The sequence below is a fragment of the Toxotes jaculatrix genome, chromosome 5 (genome assembly GCF_017976425.1).
Source record: "Toxotes jaculatrix isolate fToxJac2 chromosome 5, fToxJac2.pri, whole genome shotgun sequence".
Taxonomy (NCBI): domain Eukaryota; kingdom Metazoa; phylum Chordata; class Actinopteri; family Toxotidae; genus Toxotes; species Toxotes jaculatrix.
Genome location: NC_054398.1, coordinates 23,075,782 through 23,099,516, shown reverse-complemented (window position 1 = coordinate 23,099,516; position 23,735 = coordinate 23,075,782). Strand labels below are relative to the sequence as shown.

At 40.2% G+C, this 23,735-nt stretch overlaps 3 protein-coding genes across 4 annotated transcripts; all 3 read right to left on the bottom strand.

The window, feature by feature from the left end:
* Positions 1 to 610: 610 nt before the first annotated feature.
* Positions 611 to 5,079, bottom strand: ppib (peptidylprolyl isomerase B (cyclophilin B)). Its single transcript, XM_041037891.1, has 5 exons — positions 4,818 to 5,079; positions 3,213 to 3,326; positions 2,891 to 2,984; positions 2,041 to 2,225; positions 611 to 1,046 (listed from the first exon to the last, which is right to left on the bottom strand). The coding sequence occupies exons 1-5, from the start codon at positions 4,950 to 4,952 to the stop codon at positions 924 to 926; spliced, it is 651 nt and encodes a 216-aa protein (XP_040893825.1). The 5' UTR covers positions 4,953 to 5,079; the 3' UTR covers positions 611 to 923.
* A 1,683-nt stretch (positions 5,080 to 6,762) lies between these two features.
* Positions 6,763 to 13,825, bottom strand: adpgk (ADP-dependent glucokinase). Of its 2 annotated transcripts, none has more exons than XM_041037889.1 (8): positions 13,609 to 13,825; positions 11,607 to 11,844; positions 10,663 to 10,888; positions 10,487 to 10,549; positions 9,833 to 9,953; positions 9,518 to 9,714; positions 9,174 to 9,272; positions 6,763 to 9,007 (listed from the first exon to the last, which is right to left on the bottom strand). In XM_041037889.1, the coding sequence occupies exons 2-8, from the start codon at positions 11,825 to 11,827 to the stop codon at positions 8,444 to 8,446; spliced, it is 1,491 nt and encodes a 496-aa protein (XP_040893823.1). In that variant the 5' UTR covers positions 11,828 to 11,844; positions 13,609 to 13,825; the 3' UTR covers positions 6,763 to 8,443. The 2 variants fall into 2 exon arrangements, with proteins under 2 accessions (XP_040893823.1, XP_040893824.1); XM_041037890.1 differs by having other exon boundaries at positions 6,763 to 9,004.
* Positions 13,826 to 14,622: 797 nt separating this feature from the next.
* On the bottom strand, positions 14,623 to 20,534 carry snx22 (sorting nexin 22). Its single transcript, XM_041038475.1, has 7 exons — positions 20,294 to 20,534; positions 17,230 to 17,313; positions 16,944 to 17,048; positions 16,671 to 16,765; positions 15,995 to 16,027; positions 15,694 to 15,761; positions 14,623 to 15,485 (listed from the first exon to the last, which is right to left on the bottom strand). Exons 1-7 carry the CDS (start codon positions 20,378 to 20,380, stop codon positions 15,367 to 15,369), a joined length of 591 nt encoding a protein of 196 aa, XP_040894409.1. The 5' UTR covers positions 20,381 to 20,534; the 3' UTR covers positions 14,623 to 15,366.
* Positions 20,535 to 23,735: the final 3,201 nt, after the last annotated feature.

Below are 23,735 nucleotides of genomic sequence, written 5' to 3'. Positions count from 1 at the left end.
TAAACTGCTCCTCATGGTTTTCATCTGCATATGGAACTAGCTCAGGTGTCCACATGATAACAAGTGGCTGTACATGCCCCTGTCTCTGTCTCATCTTTGGCCGTGGATGTGGATGGCCTTACTGACCCCTTCCCAGTGGATGCTATGACTGGTTTTCAAACAATTCCTGAGAACATCCCACACCCAGAAACACTGACCAGTCAGTGTCTTTTCTCTCTGCATGATTTCCAGCTGTGTGTAGATATTTGTGTAAGATAAATTTCATTTCACAATTCTGTTGGCTCCATCTGATCTCCTGGTCTGTCAGTAGAAATGAGGGTGGACACTGAACTATAATCAGCTTCACGCTGAGTTTCCACTAGTCAAAAAGGTTTATAATCGATATTTGAGTAAATAGCACCACTAGTGGTCACAAGAAGAATTTTCCTAAATTATTTAACTAGATATAAAGAAGGTGTGCAGAGTGATTTGATAGTTCTCTAACCAAATACAAGCAAACCGTCTTCTTTTCCACAGCAATACATATTAACCTCCAGAACCTGTGCACATTTCAGGGTGTTAGTGTTAACAAGTATAATATAATAAAAACACCAAAACTTAACAAAACTTGAAATCTTTATTTCAGATTTCTTTCTTTCTTTCTTTCTTTTTTTTTTTTACAAAAAAAAAAAAAAAAAACAACAACAACGAACAGTTAAGTGCACCTTGGAATGCTCGTTGGTAAATGGACCCAGAGTGTCGGCATGATTGCTCGATGTTAATGCTCTTCTGGTGCGTTAAGACGGCAGCCACTGACACAGAATGACCCAAAGCCCCTTCTCCAGGACCACAGGGCTGTCAGTGATAAAACAAAGTGGCCTGCACGATTTCCCCTCAACATCCCCCAGTCCTCTTTTTCCTGTTCTCCCCCCCTGAGCAGCGCTCTACTCCTTGGCCACTGCGAATGGCTTCTCCACCTCGATTTTGCCACAATCGTGGATGATGACATCTTTGAGAGGTTTATCGCGGCCATCTGTCTTTGTGCTCTCGATCTTCTTCACCACATCCTGGAGGACAAAAAAGGAGAATGTTAGAAGGAAAATCTCATTGAAAAAGTAGTGAATTTTAACACAACAAGTTGATCCACTGTCAAAAAAAAGGCATTTACTAAGTCTTGATGATTTGGGTTGTTCTAGCTTCTCTTTAACATATAGATTTGTCAAAAAGCTCCTGTTTATAACATCACTTTTATTATAGTCTAATGGTCGGCTATTTTATCCACATCATCTTTATTAACCTCATTGGAGGAAGTAGTACTCAGATCCTTTACTCAAGTAAAAACAGCAATACCACAACCTAAGAATAAGTCACTGTGAGTGAAAGTCCTGCATTTAAAATCTTATAGGTTCAAAATATCATCAGTTAAATATAGAAAATGGCCCCTGTCAGTGTTCTATAATTGTACATTACTATGCTAGATTATTATTACTGATGCATTAATGTATAAGCATCACTTTATTGTTACAGTTGGTCACAGTGGAGCCAGTTTTAACTGCTTCATATGCTGTGAGGTTCATGGTACATCAGTGGGTCCTTTCTGCATTATTTAGTGTCAAAAGCTAAAATAGGTTGTCATTAAGGACAGACGCATTTGGAAAAGTGGTGGAGCAACACAATATTAATCAGGTGAAGAAAATGACGACACTGGAAATCAGAGATTTTCCTAATAGTTTGTGCCGCTGAACTGTTTTTGTTAAAACAGTGAAGAGCTCAACCCTGAACAACTGCTCTTGAAATATTTTGGACATAACAGAAACAGGCCTGAGGTCATGAAATGTTCAGGACTGAATGGGTACAGATTATACCACTTAGATGACACAATCATTTCTATTCATTTTGGTGCAATTCTGAGTCATTTTGAACAATGTGTTACTGACGTCAAAGAGAAAGTAGGTTGCCATCATATGCAGTGGTGGAGAAAGAAATATATCACTCCATTTCCTCTGACTTATCTTCATGGTGCACCTGATTCGTGTGACCACCGTCAGGCTTGAGACTCACCATTCCCTCCAGAACTTTTCCGAAAACAACGTGTTTGCCGTCCAGCCACGGAGTCTGAACCGTGGTGATGAAGAACTGGGAGCCGTTGGTATCTTTGCCGGCGTTGGCCATGCTGAGCCATCCAGCGCCGTAGTGCTTCAGCTTGAAGTTCTCATCGGGGAAGCGGTCTCCATAGATGCTCTTGCCTTCCAGAAGAAATAAATATTTGGACCATCTAACTCTGTTACGAGGCCATTAGTTCATGTTTGTTAGCCCTTCCCCGTGGCAACCTTTGCACCTCACTTTACTGACTTGATTGTTGCCAAATGTTTGTCTTCGCTTTATGGGATGACATTTTCATTTTTCGTGAATACTGAACAGAACCGTGAGTCACTCTAAATGAGGGCATCTCCAAGAGTATCATCATAAAATGGCAAAGTGACACTTGTGAAAGAGCTCTCGGCACAAAATTTAACATAGCCCTTCTATTATTTTTAAGCAGGAGGTTTTCTCTGCCTTTGGGTCATAAATGTATAAAACAATAGAATGAATCATGGATATCATAAACACCTTAATGCTCAGGATGCTTCTGAACTGAATGGAATTAAAGCATTTCTATAAAATTATAGAACTTTACAGAGGAAATCTGACATCTTCCTGACAGCTGAGCTTCTTTTGGCCAAGCTCAAATCAAAAAGAGCACAAACATGAAACAGGTTTGGGTTTGTGCTGTGTTAAACAGCCCTAAAATCATTCAATGTTCAGGACAGCGCTGATGCAACAGACAAGCAAGTTCATTCTTGCAGGAAAAAAAAAAATCTGCACAGTCACTACATAAATGCGATTTAGCAGGTGTTAGTGGCCATCTTACCTCCGGTGCCGTCTCCTCTGGTGAAGTCTCCACCCTGGATCATGAACTCCTTGATGACTCTGTGGAATTTGCTGCCCTTGTAACCGAATCCTTTCTGTTAAATTAGAAAAACAAAAACAACAATGTAAACAATGCCTGAAAAATATGAAATCAGCTTATCAGCTGCCAGAACTTGACATTTTAGACCATGTTGAACGTCAGCCAGAGTCCCTCACAATTAAATAAACATGGTGACGATCAGGCAAAACAAACCACAGCAATCTGGGTGCACACTGTGCACAAACTGCACGACAAACTGACAAAAAGGCTGTGAACTTCTCACCTCTCCTGTCGCCAGTGCGACAAAGTTGTCGACCGTTTTGGGAACAGTTTTCCCAAACACGCCGATGACAATTCTTCCAGCATCTTCATCTCCAATTTTAATGTCGAAAAACACCTTCAAAAAGATAGTTACGAAGTTATTTTATACTCCTGTAGCTCTAATGGTGAAGCAAAAATAGCTTTTTCCCCACTTTAGTTTTGCTGATGCTTTAAATCAGAATGGACAGGGTTAAATCTTACAGGCACAAATAGATGGTGCACATATCCAGTGTTTTACATATTACCCAAATCACAGTCTAATGTAAAGCTTAGGTACACACTATTTCAATCATCAACAATTGCTGCCCTGTTTTCTTTGGTTGGAGAGTTTGCCTGCAGCTGTTTCAGTGTATTTGATTTCATTATAACAGCTGAAAGAATTTTAAAAACATTTAGCATTTGCAGGACTGCAACTAATTATTATTTTCATTATTGATTAATCTGACAATTATTTTCTCAAATGATCTTTTAGTCTGTAAACTGCCAGAATATTGGGTAAAGATTAACACTGGGTTCCCTCACAACCCAAGCTGGTGTCTTCAAATGTTCTGTCCAACTAACAGTTCGAAAGCCAAAGATATTCAGTTTCATGTCTGACAAAAAGGAAAGCAGCAAATCCTCATATTTGAGAAGTTTAAAAATGACTAAAACAAATATTTGCTTATAAAAAATGGTTGCCAGTTAATTTTCTGTTGAAAAAAAAAAACTATTATATTAACAAATCTATTAATTGACTAATCCTCTGACACAAGTCTATCCAGGATTTAAACACCTCTTAGGTACAAGTCATGACAATCAGGCTCTACTCTGAATACGTTTATTTTCTCTCCAGTACTTTTTTGTCAGTACAAAGTTAAATTATTGTTTAAATCAAAGTTCCACACTGCACAAGAGCTGCTCTTCAAACAACAGTTTTAACAGATATGCATTTGTAAAAGAACTGGTTTGGGTTTCTCAATCCTTCACTACAAAATCTGCAAGAATAATTTCAGGTTACAGTCACGGGAACTGGTCTGATCTTGAAACAAAGAGCCTGTGGGTCAGCTACTGACTGACCGGTTCAAAGCCTCCTTGGAATTGTAGACGTGGACAAAGCTGCTGAAACCAGACATAACGTCTACTGAGCCTGTCTGAGCTGCAGCCAAGTGGGTTAGATGAAGCAAGACTTAACGTTTTTGGATGAAAGCCTGCAGCTATAATTCAATATTAAAGCGATGTGGAGCAATTTCACATTGGATGCATTTGAAAATACCGACAGGCCTGACTACTGGAAACTATAGTTAGCTCCACTAAACAAATGCATCCCCGTTTCATTCAGTTTGCTGAATTGATCTTGCAACGGAAGCCAACCTGGTTGCATGCAACAGTTAAAACGACTGTACAAAGGCTTAACGGCAGCCACGATTAGCTTAGCATCAGAGAAGCCCACCGATCCCTAGCTCTTGGCTAACGACGGACTAAACTGGCGTGTGACGTGGCTTTACAAGCCCTTAGCATTACACTGTTAGCAATGAGGAAGAGCTTTGATTTTCCTGCACGACCCATCAGCGAGCGGCCAGCCGCCTACCTTCGCAGTTACTTTGGGGCCTTTCTTCTTCTCGTCGGCGGATGAGCCATTCGGGAAAGCTAGAAAAATCACCGACCCCACAATAACCGTGACAGCGACAAGGAACTTCATCCTTCTCTCGCAGAGTCTAACCATCAACAAGAGGAAAACGAGCAGCCCGAGAGGACGGCCTGTTATTCGTGTTAGCTTTATAAGAGCCGGGAGAAGGGTGGGTGGGGGCTGACGGCAGGAGAGCAATGTCCGGGGTGGAGACTGACAGCAGCGGCCGCTCCGAGCTCCGAGATGAGCTGCCTTCACTGCGCAGGGGCCGTACGTCAACACGGCGGGGGAGACGCACGGGGCTCTGATTGGTGCACGTCTCCGAGCGTTTCAGCCAATCAGAGGCAGACGCGTAACGGCGCTGTCCAGCGCTGCTCAGAGCTGTAATCTCTTATACAGTCTATGGCTGTAAAATAAAAACAATAAAGAAAGCCAGTGAGTTCATATGCGTTCAAACCACATCACTCAGCGGTGGACCACAGACCTTCAGGTTTACTCCAAATCACTTGAGCCAACTTTATCTGATTTATTACGTACAATATAAACTATGCCAGGGTCCTCCATCCTCCATCGTGTGCCCCAGGACCCTGTCTCAAAATCCGGTTTTAAGACCTTAATTGAGCTAATTTGTTGTGAAGTTGTGTTTCCTCAAAGTGTTCCATTTTTTTCAGTGTGTAAAGTAATTAGCACAGGAAAAAAAACCCTGAGCAAGTTAAACTAATATTTTGTCAATCATGGGAGAAGTGTGAGACGGCAACCAGTTTTCATTTTCAACACATCTGATTATTATTTTCTTTAACCTTTTAAAATACACCTTCCCACCTGCTGGGATGCTTTGACCTTGGTTAGGGCTATGTTAGATGTGATGTGTATTCACACAACCTCGACAAATTGAAAGTTGCTTGAAAGCTCTAAGTCTCTTGAGTCTGTCTGCGCAAATCCTTTTAGGATCCCCATATCACCCCAACAGCTATCACTGACATAGAACTGGATTGGATCAAAATTGGATTTTTGCTATGCTTTCAAACGTTTTCCTTAGAATAGTTTCTACTACATTTACATTCCCTCTTTATACCATGTCTGTGCCTCTGTATCTTTGGTTCAATATGTCTTATACTCATTCTGACTATTTAGTTATAAAATTTAAAGAGTTACATTTCAAGAGAGATCAGGTTTGAAGAACAGAAGTCATTTTATTTTTGGTACATTATTTTCACGCTTCACAAAAAAATGAGAGTGTCTGGTTACAGGATGATAATAAATTGATGTGTCAGAAAATAATGAAAAAAGCTCCATAATTATACCCTTTTTTTGCTGCCTGACCAACAGTTAAAGACAAAAAGACGATGAATTTAGTATCACAGAGAACGGAGAAACTAGCAAACATTCGCATTTGAAGCTGCATTTTCTAATATCTGAAAATTTTACTGTTGTATACAACTGTTGTTTGTATATTACACGACATGATGAACTTCTGCAACTTACTGTTCTACCACCTATTAATGGTTATATTTATTACCCATGAATCTATTATATATATTCTCACTTATCTATATATATATATATAGTGAATAAACTGTCAGAAAATAGTAAAAATCATGATTACTGTTTCTCAGAGCACAAGATGACATTTTCAAATGTCTTGTTTTGTTGGACCAACGTTCTAAAACCCATAGATTTCCACTTTACAATGAGAGAAACCAGAGTAAATTAGCAAATATTCACATTTAGGAAACTGGGACCAGAGCTTGGCATTGTTTCATGGCCAATGATACTAAAATACTCACTGATTAATGTTCTGTAAGTCAAGAAATTAATGAATCAGCTAATTATTTCAGCACAAACTAATACAACAGTGGCAAATACACTCAATAATCTGCAGCAACACAATCAGGTCACACACTACTGTCCGTACACATTTTAATGACAAACTACAAGTAAAGGAAACTTGTTGACAGTTCCAAATGTTAAAAACATGAGACACAAACGATGCAATGAGTAAAGTTGAATAGATTGTACTTGCTAAAAAATAAAGGTGGTGGGGGTGGGGGGTGGGAGCTGGAGTTATGGTTACATTCACCTTTGCAGGCACACCTGCCACTTCCTACTAGTGCAAAGAATTAATTCTGCTAAATGCCATACATCCTTTTTGTTGTATGTTTGCATTAAGACTCCATTGTTATTGCATGCCTTCAGTGGCCTTTTGAGGTATACAAACACATTGTTCTGATAGTTACATACTGTACATCTAACATGATGCAGGCGTTTCAAAGTGAGCTCACAAAAAAAAACTCTTGAAAAAGCATAATTCAGTCATATGCTCGAATCCGAATCAAGAAGCTTTACTTGCAATTTGTAACACTGGAAGTTTTTAAGAGTTTCCAGCCAATCATGTTAAATTATCACATTTTAGAAGTGAATGAAAGCAATACCTGAAACGAATGGATCTGTACCAACAAAACAGGAAGCAAACAAACAAGTACAGTAACCCTGATAACATATGACCTACACCACAATTTGAAATTTTATTTCACCTTTCACCTAATTTATTGCCAGCTGAATCTTTTAGTTAGCCAGCATCTGATTGTAAACTGAGCTTTACTGCATATAGAAGGATCCCCTTCATATTTAAAGTTGGCCTTTAGACATGTAGCATTTTACTATCTGATCAAAAACGAACAAGGACTCTGCATCAGGAATTTATAATGTAGCACAAGCAACAGAGATGATAATAACTGTGCTATGGAGTTTCCAAAGTGAAACGTCTTTATAGTGAGAGGAGTGTTTGGACCAAAAACTGAGGAAACACAGAGGCTGTCACTCTCGCTAGTAACAAAAATGTCAAGTATATCTAGGTAAGTCAGACACCCATAGGAGAATGAACGTTCAAGTTATAGTGTGTATTTGAAGTGAATGCACCGAAGGTTGAAAAGAAACAAAGAACATCAAGAATAACACTTTGATTCTACCTTAGAGTTAAATGCTCATCAGCTTCCAGTCAAACATAATTATTTATATATGTGTGTGTGTGTTTACATATTTCTCAGCGGGATAACTGATGTGAAGCTTAATTTTAAGTTTGTCTGGCTCTGAAATAGGAATAAAATATTTAATAATAACTTCTAAATTCTTTTATTTTATCAAGGCACAGCATACTGAAGATATGCGGGTCAAAGTAAATTACATGAGCCAACAAAACTCTTTGGAGTTTGTGAAGATGGCTTTGATCTGTGCACAGTGCATAGAGTCAGGCCGCCTCACAGTCCAGTCAGATCCAGTTCTGTAAAGTTCTGCCTCAGTTTCTGTGCCAGCCAGAGGATTAAAGGAGGGAGGACAGAGGAGACCGAAGCAGACTGGAGGAGTCGTCAGGCAGGAACTTAAAACTGTCGCCACTGATCACATTCTTAAACTCAGAGGAGCCTTGGGAAGGACGACACAGAACTTGGTTCAGGACCCAGAGGTTTGAACTGGCTCAGAAACATGAATCCAACCCAACAACCACAGCTGCAGGTGGAAATTGCACTGGGTCTTTTCAGTTAATCACATCAACAGTTTTTCAGACATGGAGTGTCAGGCTGAAGCAAACCTCAGAAGGGCTGCTGGGTCTTTAACTCTGAGTAAACTAGTCCCTCTGCTGAGATGGCGTCCCCGAGCCCAACTGTCCGAAGCGGCTGTTTGCAGACCAGCACCGGTGTGAGGTGGAAGGTGATGTTTCCACGATGCCACACGGTGACAGGTTCTGATGGGTTCAGGGTCAACTTCTCACGTGGCTCAAAGTGTGAACTGTGAAAATCTAGTGGGGCTTTGAGCTCTACTTTGCTAACGTCAACAGAATGGAGACCACAGGCCTGACTGCTGGCCACTCGTGCTCCAGCCATCACTGCTGCCGCCTGGTTCCCCCAGTATCCGTCCACTGTAGCCAGGATGTGGTAGGCCAGCGTGTGGAAGTGAATGCGAGTCAGGTCTGCCTCTGACGACGGGTCACTGCGGCCATGCTGCTCCAGGATCCAGAGCAGAATGTCACTGACCCGGCTCACATCCGGGATGCCTTTCCAGGCAGCCAAGTCTGCGTGAGGCCCCTCACCAGCCTGAGAGAGGAAGAGCAGCTCCTGCTCGTTCAGCCCAATGGAGCTGACAATGGGCATAACCTGCTAACAGGAAACATTAAAAAAAAAACTTTAATTAAATATGTGGAACTCTTTAGGGATTCGTGAAATTTGAGCACACTCATCTTTTCACTGTGAGGGACTCATTTCTGCATTTCAGGGCATTTCACTTCATGAAAGACTCTCTCAGAAAACTGTCTTCCACATGTACCTCCTGCATGATGCTGTTCATGTAGTCTTTGTCAGTCATGCTCGCCAGCTCCAGGTGGATGGGAATATCTTTACGAATGTCAGAGATGGCTGACACAGCCTGCGAAGAGGAGGCAAGCACACCCAAATTTATATAATCTGAGTCATATCCACGTGACCATTGATACATACCATACATAATAATAAAACACAACTGCTAAAATAAGTAGATTTTAAAGGACTAAGAAGTGCATACATTACATTCTATACTTTGCAGTAAATGGGTCAAAACATGCAAAAACAACAGCTTTGTCGACTGAAACAAGTTGGTGGAGATCCTATAAAGTGCAGCTTTCGGCCACTGACCTCTTTCAGCCGCTCCTCCCACAGCTCTCTGCCCTGACCCTCCATCATGTGCAGCCCCGACAGGACGACCAGGTCAGGCTGAAACTCCTCCAGACTCGCCACAAATGTCTCCAGTGAGCTCATTTCCCCATTGGACACGTCATGAGAGAAGATGAAGCGGTTGGCTTGAGGTGCCTGAGTTGAACCCCACTGTTCACCTGGAGACAGAGAGGAAGACCAAATATAACTGTTGTATAACACATCTTAACAGACTGGAGGGATCTAGTTAAGTGCAACAGATCCTGTAGAAGAAGCAGGAGCCTGTTTTCTCTTTACCTGCTTTATACTCCAGGATGAGGTGAAATTCATCCGTCTCCTGGAGAGATTCTGGGGGAACGACAATCTGCTCATCCAGCATCTCATGAAGTTTCGGACCAACTGGCCCACATAACAAAACCTGTGGTATAAAAAATATTAACACTCCAGCTATAATCACTTAAATCTGAACCAAGCTAGTTCATTTGTACTGAAACGCTGCTCTGCTCCGTTGGGCTGTCATGTAGTAATTTCATTTTGGGAATTGTTTACTGTATAACATGGGTGATGTTAACAGGAAATGTACTTCATAGGATTTTCAAAATATTTTTAATTAACTGACTTATATGTGATGGCCAGGGATTCTGAATTACGCTATAACACTGTGTTCAGATGCAAAGGCATCTTTTTATCTCAGAAAAAAATATGTTCTCTTGTGATTGTCTTCTCAAATTTCCCAGGTTCATTATTTCTTTAGTATAATTTTCTATGGATCTGTGCAAAGAGAGGCGCTCAAATATTAATCAGCATTACTTAACTACCTGAAACTGGTTCAACTGACTGGCTTGAATTTTTAATGTTTATTTAAATGGGTCAGACAAATCTTTAATAGTTCATTCATTTAGGTTCAGAACAAGAGTTTATGACAGAAGTCAAAACATGATGCTACTGTACCATCAGATCAGGGTAGGTGGCGAGCTTCTGACCAATGAGGGCAGCGTTCCCTCCCACATACAACTGCAAGAAGACAAAGGTAAAGTTTATCAGAAGGAAGATCATTTTAAAAAATAATTTCATTAAACAGAAATCATTTGTCCTCTGAGAAAGTTTGGGGAGTGAGGTGGCCTTGCCTTCGCACCGGGGTATTCTGCGGCTGCACGTGCAATCCTCTGAAAGACCTCTTTGTCGCTGAAGAAACGCTCGGCAGCTGCTCCACGCCCCATGTAATGGATGAAGGCTTCCTTCAAGTCCTCTTTGGAGTGCAGCACTTCGTGGTCCAGGCCGGTGCCAGGATCCACAGCCAGAGCCTGCAGGAGTCCCACTCCGGAGACCACCACATCGACACAGGCGTTCACACTGAATGAGAGAGGAAATCATGTCAGTTTGGGAGAAATACTATGTACAGGTTATTACATACATATGTACATTTTCATGTCTGCTGGTCACCTGTCAAATAGACTGAACTGCCAAAATTACAATGTCATAACAATCAATTAAACTTATTTCTGGAAGAATATCAGGGTTTTTGTGCAGATATCTACAAATTAAATGTCATGAAAATGTCAACATGTCTGCTTGTTTCAAAGACACAGTGAATGCACAATCGGTCAACTTCATGTCTTCTGTCTTCCTGTAAAATTTTAAAATGTTTTTAACTGACTCATCAAGAATGAACCGTTTCTTCTTTCTCTTCTCTCCTTGGAAGACACAATCTGTTCATCCCTCTGGTGGGACGTCCTTCAGCTCCACCCAATCATCACCTACCACCTTTTTAAAACACTGATTGGCTATGATAAAGCTGCCTAAAGGCTATAGGCGAGGTATGGGCAGTAATGTAATTCACTGGGGCACTGCTGCCTTGGGCCACGCCATCTGAGCTGGGACTGACTCACGTTAACACATTCCTTCACTCTAGCAGAGCTGACTACAGACTCTCCACATGCCACAGTGTACAGAAGAGCTGGAGGAGCACAGATGCAGAAATGAACACCAACTTAAGGCGACAGCTTTGGGTCTGCAGAATGACATCCATTTCTTCCAGGAATCTGTATGAGAGTTCAACTCTGTAACTCACCCTACAGCTACTTTGCTCCATTGTCGGGTTGGTAAAGTTATCAGAGTCTCCCAGGCAGCGGAGATCACCTGCTCCAGGCTGTTCTGACTGTTGTGAGATGATGACTGAAAGTTTGGCAGGCTGATGTACTGCAGAATCTGCTCTGGCAGGTCCTGGCCGCCATGGTAGAAATATCCAACAGCTAACGCCAGCAGGGCCGCTGCTAAAGCCTTCCTCCACATGATGCTCCCACACACTCCTGCAACAAAGGAAATCTCTCCGTTTTTCTCCCATATCAAACATCAGAATTAAAAACTGGTCAAATGATTTATTGTGGTTATCAGTAGAAATTAAGGGGCTGAGTACAGGGAAGCTGCTATCTCAAAATACCACTCAATGAAAGAATTTATATGTGGTAAGCACAGTAAATTTTCAAACATATATATTCCTGTTAAATATTGCAAATCAAGATGAAATGATGCTAAAGTCATATTAAAAACTACAACATGTTCATAAAACAGCCTGTTCGTTGATTCACAATACTGACAGCAACAAACAACATGACAAAATCATTGGTTGACAAATTTACACGCTCTCACACTATATATCATTACATCACTCAAGCCTAGTTGTAAAAAATTAGGTTGTATTTAAGTCTTCTTTTTTTTAACTGTGTTAATGGCACAAGGTCATCACAGCAAATAATGACTGATCTGATTTTGGCAATCACATTAAATCTGTCACAAAATCTACCAAAGATTAGAGGTTTCCTGTCAAAGCAAGATTTGGAGAAACTGGTGCATGCCTACTGTAATGGACTTTTCTCAGGGCTCTCTAAAAAAGCAGTCACCAAGATCCAGCTGATCCAAAACATTGCTGCTAGAGTCCTAAAAAACCAGAACATGGACCACCAGTTCTCAAATCCCTGCACTGGCTGCTGCTGTGTCAAAGACTTGACATTAAAGCATTACTGCTTGTCCATAAAGCTCAGTTCAGGTCCAAAATGCATCTCAGGTCTTCTTCTACAGCATGAACCCTCCAGACCTCTCAGGCCATCTGGTCCAGGTCTACGATGGTTCATAAAGTTAGCACTAAACATGGTGAAGCTGCTTTCAGCTTTCATGCTGCTCATGTCTGGAACAAACCACCTAAGGATGACACTTGCGACTATTTAACTATTATTATTAAAGCTTAACTTTATCATATTTATCCTTTTTGCTGCCTTTTTAATGTTGCTTTATTTCTAACCATGTATTTTGCTGTTCTGTTAGTTTTACCTGCTTCTTCTAGCCTCTTAAGTATTTTTGTTCTTATTCCTCTTACATTCTTTTGCATTATGTAATGCACTTGTGAATGTGCTATAAAAATAAACTTGCCTAGTTTTTTCTGTTTTTCTTTCATTTGTTTTTTTACTCAGTTGATGAGCACCATATTTAAACCTAGATAGATAGCAGACAGACAGAGAGATAGACTTTACTGATCCCGTGAGGGAAATTGTCATTTCACAGCACACTGAGAATAACAACGGAATTAAAATCAAAACCACAATTGCAGAACTGCAGACCCACATCATAAAAATGAATGAATAAACATAGACAAACCCGCGTTAACCATTAATTAGTCAGAAAAACTACAGTGTGCAGATAAAATCAACAGTGAGTGCAGGTTCACAGCTCTCCATGTTACCCCGGAGTACAGTGAAAACTGATCATAAACCCACTGAGTGGCTCTGCCCTTTACGCCTCTTCCATACCAGCACTTTATGTCCCAGTATACGGGCTTAAGTTACTGCTAACGTGGACATACTCAGTCTGTTAGCTCACATGCTAGCACACAGGCTGCATATTTGCCACGGTTAATCAAAGCTAATCTGTCTGTAGCTTTAGCCAGCTCGGCTTAGAAAGCCAATTTAGAGTCTGGCAGCGAAAAAGACTTCCAGTTCAGAACAGTTTACACCTCAGCTTCAATTACAGCGGCTGTTAAAAGCGAAGTAGCTTCATAGTTGGTTATCAGCGGCACGTACCGATAAATGTGCAGACTTCAGGTTTATCCGTCAGGAAGAGGAGTCTGTTTCCTGCTTTGTCACACACACAGCATTTAGTTTTGCTGAATGCCGCCCGTGGAAGGAAAGGTGGTTGGACAAGTGGGAGTCAGTGCAAGTCATTGAAGGAGCGGCGACGACCGAGGAAGACAGCGCGCGTACACACACACACACACATACACACACCAAGCCAGCAGCCGGCGGCTTCCGTCGACCGCTCCGCACATGCGCGTTCAAACAGCTTAGGGGCGACCGCTCTGCACATGCGCGTAAAACCAGATCAAAACGAGGTAAACACAAGCGTCCAAAGGAAGTAAAAGCAAGAGAAAATTCATTTTTGGAGGGGGTTATTTATCAGTGGTTGCTGTAATTAGATACATTTGACCTTATAGCTGGTGAACTGGGTGATAATTTGAACTGACACAACAGGAACTTTTTTCGAGCAAAAAAGCCAAAAGTTACAGCTTCTTCAGTGAGAGTCTCCTGTATGGAATATTTTTAGTTTTCTGTACTTTCTGTTAATGTACTTTTCTGACCGGTTCCTTTTTTTCTATTCAGAGTGAATAGGTCCAACCTGAAAAAAATATATAGGCCTACAGGAAGCCAATTAGACATCAGTAAACCACAACATAATAACATAATTAAAGACTCAAACCCTTTGTTGCTGACTTTTGTCCTTTAGGCAAATGAACATGTATTTTCATGTTCTACCTGAACTGTTTGTCAGAACTTGTAAACTATTTAGCTTGAGGCTGAGGTGGGTTGAGGTGTGGCAGCTGTGGAGAAAACTGACACCTTCTACACCTGTAAAATCTCAAATGTCAGGTACTAAAATTCATCCCTAAATATTAAAACCATCTGAAAAATAGTTTTTCTGAGAAGCCCAACATGGACCAATATCCTCAAAAGAGTTTTTCCCTTATTACTATTTTATTTATTTTTTTGTTTTTCTTGTTCTGCAGCTCAGGTTTGTATACAGAACTCAAACAGGCTGAGTGGTCTTCAATTCTTTATTACAATTTAAACATAAATAAAATTCTAGAAAAAAAAAAAAAGAGTACACACAGTACAAGCCAACTCCAAAAATGTATGGTTACATGTTTATAAGGCTGGTTGTGTTTGACCTGTCTAAACTGTATGTCCTTACTCAATGCAACTTCTGATGTTGTTGTCCCCACACCCTGTTTGTTAGTCTACAAACAAAAAGTGTAAACAATTAAAAAAAAAAGTAAACAGTGTCTACCTCTTAAATTTCAAGTCATTTCCTAAACTCTGCATCTTCCTTTTAAAATTAAATCCATATCCATTTATCTACAGTGTCACTAAAATAAATAAGAGACTATAAGTATGAATTTCACTCAGTTCATGTTTGCTTAAGGCTACACAATAATGTCAAAACTTGATTAAAATCGGTTTGTGTCGTCTTCATGGCTAAAAAACAGTGACACACATACAGAGTGAGTCCAACTACTTCAAATATAAGATTTCCAAGTTTTTGTTCCTCTTATAGTGATACCACCTTCATACTGATATTGTTGTACACACAATGGGCAGAGCATCACAACAACAAAGGCTGGGTGATGGGTTTCAGTCCCACTGGGGCCAACCATATAAAAGCTGTTTTCCTCTGTCATGCTGTCTGCATGCTTATGGCTTTTTCCACTTATCTCTCTTGCTGTTATTGTGTGTACTGTATATTCTACTTTGACACATATACTTCACTGTAATGTAACTGTAATCTCAGGCCTCTATAGCATTGGTGGAGTCAGGCTCAGTGAGAGTGGGGGCCGTGAAGCTGACCCGGACATCTCGGGGGTAAAAACCCTGAAGAACCCCGTCCGCGACAATGTCTGGAAGACCTGCAAAACAGAGCTCAGGGTTTGTACTGTGTGGACAAGGTTGTCATGCTTTTTTTTTTTTTTTTTAAATGCTTTTCAATTCAAAATTACAACACAAAACAACAAAACGCACACATAGGTACACGCTGTTGCTCAGCATTAAAATGTTTCAGAATGGACTGGCTATAACACAAAGTGGTGCACAGGAGAAACGGTCTGTTCTTCATACCTGACGTGCAGTCGGAGAGATAAGGATCCTGAAAAAAACCCAACACTCGCTGATTTGGTAACGAATAACTGAGGAAACAAAAGCAGAAGGTTAACAATCAGTCTCACACCTAGTAACTGTAATGTATGTATATTAATCATCCTTCATGTGAAACATGGTTTCATTCAATTCATCCTTTACTTTAACTACTACTGCATCTACTACTGTCTCATTCCAGTGGACCTGATATCCCAAGATACTTCAGGAAACAGGAACATAACAGAGAAATACAGGGGAAAGAGTCAAGAATAACAAGAATTACCTGTAATCCTGACTGTCCAGTTCCTCAAGTGATCTGAAATTACAGCACATAACTATCAGATGTTTTCTGCAAGGACACTGTCAAAATAAAGGTCAATACACATGTCGCCATATACATATGATACAGAAAGTAAGATATAGTACACTATTTTACACTACGCCTCATAATTATTTGTTATATCCTGTACATAAATATTCAATTAAGTGCAACAGAGTCGAAACCAGAGACATGAAGCCCAAACTGAGCTGAGGATTTAAAACTACAACATTAAAAAAATATATGACAGGTGTCCTTTTATCCCGTATGCTGCACTTCATAATTACTTTCTGTGACTTATACATTAAACAAGGTATATCTAACAAGAAATAGAGACATGTAGCGAAGAGAATGAACCAGATTTTAAATAATAATACAGGGGAAAAAACATTTTGCTGCTACTTTAAGTTAACTGAAGGGACACGTACAAATAAATATCAAGGCGTTTCTTCTTCCCTGATCTTCAGCTATGTGGGTGTGGGTTAGAGCCGATGCTGCTGCTCTGCATGACTGTGAGAAATGTTTCTGAAGTTTTATTATGTTGCTGCATTGCCCCCAATCCAAAAATAGAGCCTCTAAATATAGCAACATGTCCAGCATCTCTGGGTGCAGACAGATGAGTGTGGACTGAAGGACTTACTCCACGCTGCTGATCTTGTTCCCCGTGTGAAAGTGTTTGACGTGGAGGAAGTCCAGCAGCACCTGCGGCACGTCTTCATTTTGATAGATGATCTCCTGTATGACAGAGAGTGAGACAAATATTTTCAGGACTAACAGGAAGGTTAAGTATGAAAATTTCACTACACAATATCACACACCCCCTGAAACCGAAATTTCACATTGCAGCAAAGCAGAGGTCACTTGTGCCTGAAGAATATCCCACCTTACTGGAATAAACACCTTGATGTTTTACCTGGATGTAATCTTCCAGCTCGTGTCTCCTCTGCTCCAGAGGTTTGGTCCTTAGGTGTGGGCTCCTTTTGCTCGGGAAATCAGGGGTCTGAATGATCTTCCTGAGCTGCAGGCATCAAAAGATAAAACAAGATACTTCAATGAGCAGACCACAACAGAACACAACACACAGGGTGGCTGAAATTAAAGTCTGCAAATGAGTCACAGTTAAATTACTTGTTAAAAAGGTTTGTTTGAATGTTTGTCTTTCAGTAACACTGCGTTAACTGTTACTTCCACATACATACTTTTCTGTGCAAAGTCTGGAATTCGCTGTTTCTTCTGAGAACATAATGTTTCCTCTCATTAAACAAGACTTCAACTCTGAAGAGCTGCAAACAAAAAGACAGAAAGAGACACACAGAGGATTTATTCACAGCCTGTTATTCACCGAAGACAATGTTTGTCAGGTTGGACTTTTAAAGTTAACCAAAAATGGTTAACTTTGTTCCCTGATTTGGTCTAATATTATTAGCATACAATTAACAAAGAGGAAATACAATTCAAACAGATTAACATAGAGTAAAAGTGTTCCTCTTATAGTGATACCACCTTTATCATTTATTTACCATGTGAAGACCAGACATATACAGACAACTTCAAACCAAAACTCTAGGACAGATTTCTATTTAAACACCACAAAAAACAAGTTTGTGGAAGAAAATGTGATTGTGTTTTCGCTGTTGCTCCACAGTGCAATTAAGTAAATTTAAATTAAGGATTTAATAATAACGATTTAACAAACCTCATTGAGTTCTCATTACACTGGTTTTAATATCCATTATACACTGATTTAGTAGGTCATTGCTTAGTTGGCATCATTGACAACACCATAATTTCTCCACCAGGAGGAGGTACAGAGCTTCAGATTTCATTCTCAAGACATGAGCGTGAACACATGAGCATTGTTCACACAGCTGCATGCAGGCAATACACCTTTAACGTTCCTCAGCACTGTGATATTATGTCACACCACTGAAACTTTACCACCTTTAACACATTTTTAATACGTCTCAATCAATACACTATATATATGCTAAGATGTACATGTCCAGCTGTTCATTATGCCAGTGGATTTATAGGATTATTTCTGATTTTTCACATCCAAAATGATTCAGTTTAAAGACCTGTGGATCTTCATTTTAAAACCTTAATATTACTTTTTTTTTTTTTAGATCTGAATTAAACAATTGCTTCAGCCTTCATGTATTTTTGAACTAACTGAGAGATGAAACTATTTTTTTAAAGAGAAAAGTTAGAGCTTTGTCTGAAATCTTCCAAGTTTCTGTGTTTGTGTTGTCTTTTAGTGAACTGCATTTGGTCAGTCAGCTGTTGGACAGTTGGACAGCTGCTCTGCAGGAGCTTTCGTTCTCTACAGGACTGGTTGAAATTATATAAATAAATACAGTATTTTCCCCAGGAACAGGGCAAGACCTTCAGTTCAGCATCTGCAAGCATAACAGAATATGCATACTGATTGGGAAAACTTATTCAGGCCACACAAGCTGCCACTGAAAGCAATGTGCAACTTGGAAACTGGATAACATAAAACTGTACACTGACTGAAATATTTTAACAATTCAGTTGTTTTCAGTTATTTAAGACTTTTAATGCAGGGTAATTACTGGTAATTGAGTGCTTTTAAACTGAAGTATTATGACTGTTACTAAAAGAACACTTCTTTCACCATGAGGTTAAGACTCTGAGTACATGGTTTCCTCCTCCTGCTGCTGCTCAAAGGCATGTCTGGAGGTGTGTGAGCATAACTGAGGTCATGTATGTGAAAAGCAAACATATAAAACTAAGTTCATATTCCTTTTCAGTGGTGGAAAGTACAGTACTGTACAGTTTAGAAGTGCTTCTGCTCCATTATATTTCCAAGTAAATACTGTTTTTGACAACAGAAGATGGTAGTTACTTTTTTGTTCAAGATTTTACGCACAAAACGCTGATCTGTTTCTAAAGTAGATTGTTAAGTAGATAGATTTCCTTTTTTCAAGGAAATGTGTTGCCACATTCTGCACAGAGCCTCACATAAATACAATACACTTCCAACATAACAACATGCGAAATACATCCACATCTATGCACACATGCTTCTACACAATAGTCACCGGCTGCCCACAGCCATGGCTGTCTCCAGGCCCAGGATCTGTATCCTGATACCTGATGGAAGCCGTGTGAAGAGCGGGTTGGGGAAGTGCCTGTGGTCCTGTGCAGTGCTAACATGCTCTATCTACGTGCGATGGTTTCGGTGTTGAGGTCTGAGAGTTTGGTGGCAGGGAGGTCAGTAATTTTAGAGGCACTGTATGTGATACGGGTTTGTTCCTATTGGATGCAGTAAACATGCTGAAGAAAACAGGGGGAGCAATAGGAGAAGGGGTTGAAATGTACTTTTGTAAAGCTCTCACAGAGGGTGGAGGTGTGGTTGGGGGGGGTAGCAAAGTCTTTGTGTGCAGCGTTTGTGGATTTCAGTATTATGTTGATCAAAGCTTGGTTTATTGTCCAGGGTGAGTCTGAGGTATTTGAAGCAATATTACATCAGTCACTGCTCACATGTTAATATGGCTGCAACTAACGATCGATTAATCTGCCAATTATGTTTCAATTCATCCATAAAATGACAGTAACTTGTGAAAAAATCCCTGTCACAGTTTCTTCTCATCTCTTGTTTTGTCTGAACAACAATCAGAAATCCAAAAATATTTGCTTTACTGTCGTGAAAGGCTATGAGAAACATCAAATCCTCACGTCTGAGAAGATTAAAAAACAGGAAAAACAGGAAAAGAAAAACGACTACACGACTACAACAATTAAACCATTATCAAAAGAGCCGCTGGTTTATTTTCTGTCCATCGCCGAATCGATTAATTGACTAATCGTTTCAGCCCTAAAATGCTTCAATGAAAATGATCCATGTTAGTATAACCCTGCCTGGAGCGATTCAGCACACTGAGTACCTACTTTTGACACCTTAAGCAGCTTCACTGTGCTTTTAGTCGTAAACTGTAGTATTTATATGCAGCAGTGTTGCAAGTTTTACTCAGTAAATGACCTGAGTATTTAGTATTTCCTGCGCCTCGGCATAGAAATCAGAGAAAGTCTGATCTGACCTCACTTTCACTCTTCGTGCAGGTAACATGGCTCACCTGCCGTCACGGCACACCTTCACCACGAGCCCACAAAGTGTTTGTAATATCACAAGAGAAAAGACGCGACTGTTAAGAACTAACAGGTCAAAGTGTTTTCATGCTGATGATAAAAAAAAAGTTTTAAATGTAAAGTAAGGGGCTTAAAAAACGGCGTCCTCACCTTTTTGGACTTTCCCGACTCGTCCACTTCCCTCTCCATCGATGGTATCGACACTTCAATCATCGGGAAATCTTCCTCGAACACCATCGGACTCTGTCAGCTCTCTGTGACCGACTTTCTTCAACTGTTTAGAAAATGAAAGGTAACTTCACACGGTCCTCTGGACGTCCGGGAACTGCATGAAAAAAAAGAGTCGGTCTGTGTGTTGTCGCTCTCCGGTCGGTTTTTCCTCCTGTGCTCCACCTACACATTAATTGGACAAACCCAGCAGCCCTGGCGCCTGCAGGGGCGTTAAAGGTGCAGTCCAACATTTGGGACAAAGTGCACTCAGCAGCAGCCGTTTAATGAAAAAAAGTTTAATGCACATGAACGACACAGCAGCACACAGCTGGAGTTAGTGGTTTGCATACACATTCACTGAAGTTGCAGTTTGTTTTTTGAACTCTGGTGGAAAAATGATTTACAAACCATCGCCTCACCCCCTGAAACTTTTGAAGATTTTAATTAATTTTAATTAGTTTCTCCATATTTCACTTTTCAGTTAGCTGTCAAATTATATGTTTTATTAATGTTAGGCTATTTCACAACCTGTGGATCTCATTTTAACTGTGTTTTGATCTCCACTGAAAAGAGCTGCCTTCTGTAGAAACCAAAACAATGAGCTGAAAGATGTTAAACACTAACAGGAACTGGGAAATGAGGTGATAATTCTCTGTGGGTTTGTCATTATGAACAACACCTTCTTGATTACACAGAGTCATTAGATGTATTGTTAATTTATAAATATAGATCATATTAGACTCAAATTCAAATCTGTATTTTCAGTCCCTGATCTTTGGACACAGCAGGAGCATCTGATCTCAGGTCAGGTCAGGAAACAGTCATCATATTTTAAGACTGTTTCTGCAGGACAGACCAACAATCAAAAAAAAAAAAAAAGCATTACACCCAAATGTTAACAAATAACTAAGTAAATGGACCCTGAGTTAAGATTTTATTGTTTTGGGTTTTTTTTTGTCACGCACTACCGACATATTCATTAATGTGTTTCTAATACTAATTACTTTAATATACATATATTTCTATGAGTGTATCAGAGGTGGGTAAACTGTATTTTTTGAGTAAAAAGGTGAATTAACCCGGTGCCACTTGGGCTAAAACTTATCAGCCTTCAGGAAGCAACACTGCCTCATGTCACTTTCAAATCCAGGTTCACTTCCCACTGTGCTTGAAACACAAAGTACAACTACAACAATTCACTGGATGTTAAAAAAAAAAAAGGATGTAAGCCCAGGCCTTAACACAGAACTGTACTCACATCCTCTCAGACCCGACAGCTCAAAACATAACCCAGAGTCTGTGCAGTGAGGAAAGAGTAAAAGATCAAGCCATCGTGTCACAGTCTGAAAGAACAACTGTCAGCCATGTTTCCTCTTTCTCTGTTTAAATCCCTTTTGCAGATAATTTTTCCGTGTGTTGATCACATGCTCTGTCTGTGACAGGGGGTGGGAAGATTTATATCTTCCCATCCCCTGTTGTTGCCCTCTGTGTTTTAATTTGAGCCGGCAGAAGAGCTTACTCAAGCGACTCTGAGTGAGGATATGTGACCTTAAAGAGTCATAGATCACAGCTGGGTGAAAAAAAAGAAAACGATTTGCTCGTCTGCTTGATGCGTCATTGGTGTGTTTCACTACGGCTCATGTGAATCTTTGCCCTGCTGTTGAACACTCATTGTGTCTGAAATGACACTAGTCAGCAGACACAGGCCGTACACATTAACAAGAAGGAAGTTAGCCTTGGTTTTGTGGACATAACATCAAGGTTGTTGGGCAACTGAATTTCTAGCTTGAACTCAACTTTTGATCTCAAAAATATTCTGTGGCTGTTGGATGTTGGACATTATTTTTTTTTAAAATTACTTTTAAAATCTTTTATTTCAATTGATTAATTGAAAATGGTTTTAAAGGATGTAAGAATTTCACATGCCATAAAAGTGCAGTTCTTCTAATCTACGGCGTGCGGTTTTCATCATGACATCAGTTTCCTGCAAGTCTGTGAATTTTGTGGTTAAATGTCCCGGGCAGGGAAATTTATGTTGCTTCAGTAATGTGAGCTTTGATGATGGTCATTGGTGTCAGGTTTAGTTGAATCAGCAAAAATTAATAATCTTCATTTATAGGAATAGTTTAACATTTTGGGAAACACACTCATTTGCTGTCTTTGATGAGAGTTAGATGAGGAGACCGGCATAAGCTTCTGTGTGTTCTCATCCTGTTTTCAGTTTGCTAGTCATTAACTCTGCTTCCTGCCAGCAATCCTCACTGTTCCCCACCTGACGTCCACACCCACCTGCACACCCACTTCCATTTCCTTAATCAGCTTGCAGAATATATACAGGCCACTTTTCCTATGTCTAGAGCCAGACTGTCTATTGTGCATGCTGCCTTGGCATTCAGCCTTCAGCCTTGGCCCTTTGCTTCGTTTACCTGTTTGGATTTCTTCTCCTGATGCTGAAAACGTTTCTGATTCATGGACACTGTAAACCCTTTATTAATTCAACTTGCCCGTCTCTTGAGTTGTGCGTCTGCAAAATGCAGCTTTTGCAGTTGGGGAGAACTTCAAACCTAAAAGGTAGTGGGTGTGGATGTAGACAAACGCACCGTTTTTCCGTTCTCAGTCTGATAAGAAAATGTCCAGCAGAGAATATGATTTGTATGGCAGCATCATAGACTTCCGAAAGGAATTTCCTATCTTTTTTTCTTGTGGCCTCTCATCGCTGGTTGTGAACATTTCAACCAAAAATTCATATAGTGACTGACAAGAAAAAGAAGTAAATATTAAAGTAAAGTCTGGAAAAATAAAGAAAATGTATAGGTTGGGACACACACTACACTAATGAGTGAATGTCTTGGAAACAAAAGGTTTATTCTCAACAGGTTTTGGCTGATGAAGACACAAACTGAAGTTGTCATTTATTTATCACAGAGCAGATCTGGTATCAGATTCAATTCAGAGACAATCTGAAATTTGAAATCTGGAAGTTGTTGCGCAAGAGTTTCACTATCACACATGTACTATGTGCTGGCATCTGAACTCCCTCCACTGAAACTCTTTTCAGTGGAATGTGATGGCAAGTCCCCACAACTTCACGCACTAGAGTTTGTCATTTATAGACATACCAGCCAGTCTGGGGAGCGTGATGCAATTTGTCCGAGCCAGTGTGTGTGGATGAAAGAAAGCACTGTCATCCAGAATAACTGTGTTAGCTGACGCATTCTTGAGTTCTGAACACGGTTTGACTGAGTTGTTTACTGCTGCAAACTGAAAGCTCTCGTATGAATCCTAAACTGATGCTGGAATTCACTGTTTCCTCCACATACACAACTCATCATCTAGACCAACAAAATAACTACAGTAAACAGAATGAAAAGATGACGCATTG

Coding starts and splice junctions, on each gene's coding strand:
- ppib (XM_041037891.1), bottom strand. CDS start 4,952: ATGGTTAGACTCTGCGAGAGAAGGATGAAGTTCCTTGTCGCTGTCACG. Junction 2,226..2,890: donor CAGAGGAGACGGCACCGGAG/GTAAGATGGCCA, acceptor TTCTTCTGGAAG/GCAAGAGCATCTATGGAGAC. Junction 1,047..2,040: donor GAAAAGTTCTGGAGGGAATG/GTGAGTCTCAAG, acceptor TTTGTCCTCCAG/GATGTGGTGAAGAAGATCGA.
- adpgk (XM_041037889.1), bottom strand. CDS start 11,827: ATGTGGAGGAAGGCTTTAGCAGCGGCCCTGCTGGCGTTAGCTGTTGGA. Junction 10,889..11,606: donor TGGAGCAAAGTAGCTGTAGG/GTGAGTTACAGA, acceptor TCTCTCATTCAG/TGTGAACGCCTGTGTCGATG. Junction 9,008..9,173: donor TGAACAGCATCATGCAGGAG/GTACATGTGGAA, acceptor GTTTCCTGTTAG/CAGGTTATGCCCATTGTCAG.
- snx22 (XM_041038475.1), bottom strand. CDS start 20,380: ATGGTGTTCGAGGAAGATTTCCCGATGATTGAAGTGTCGATACCATCG. Junction 17,049..17,229: donor TCCAGACTTTGCACAGAAAA/GTATGTATGTGG, acceptor TGATGCCTGCAG/CTCAGGAAGATCATTCAGAC. Junction 15,762..15,994: donor CTGGACAGTCAGGATTACAG/GTAATTCTTGTT, acceptor TTGTTTCCTCAG/TTATTCGTTACCAAATCAGC.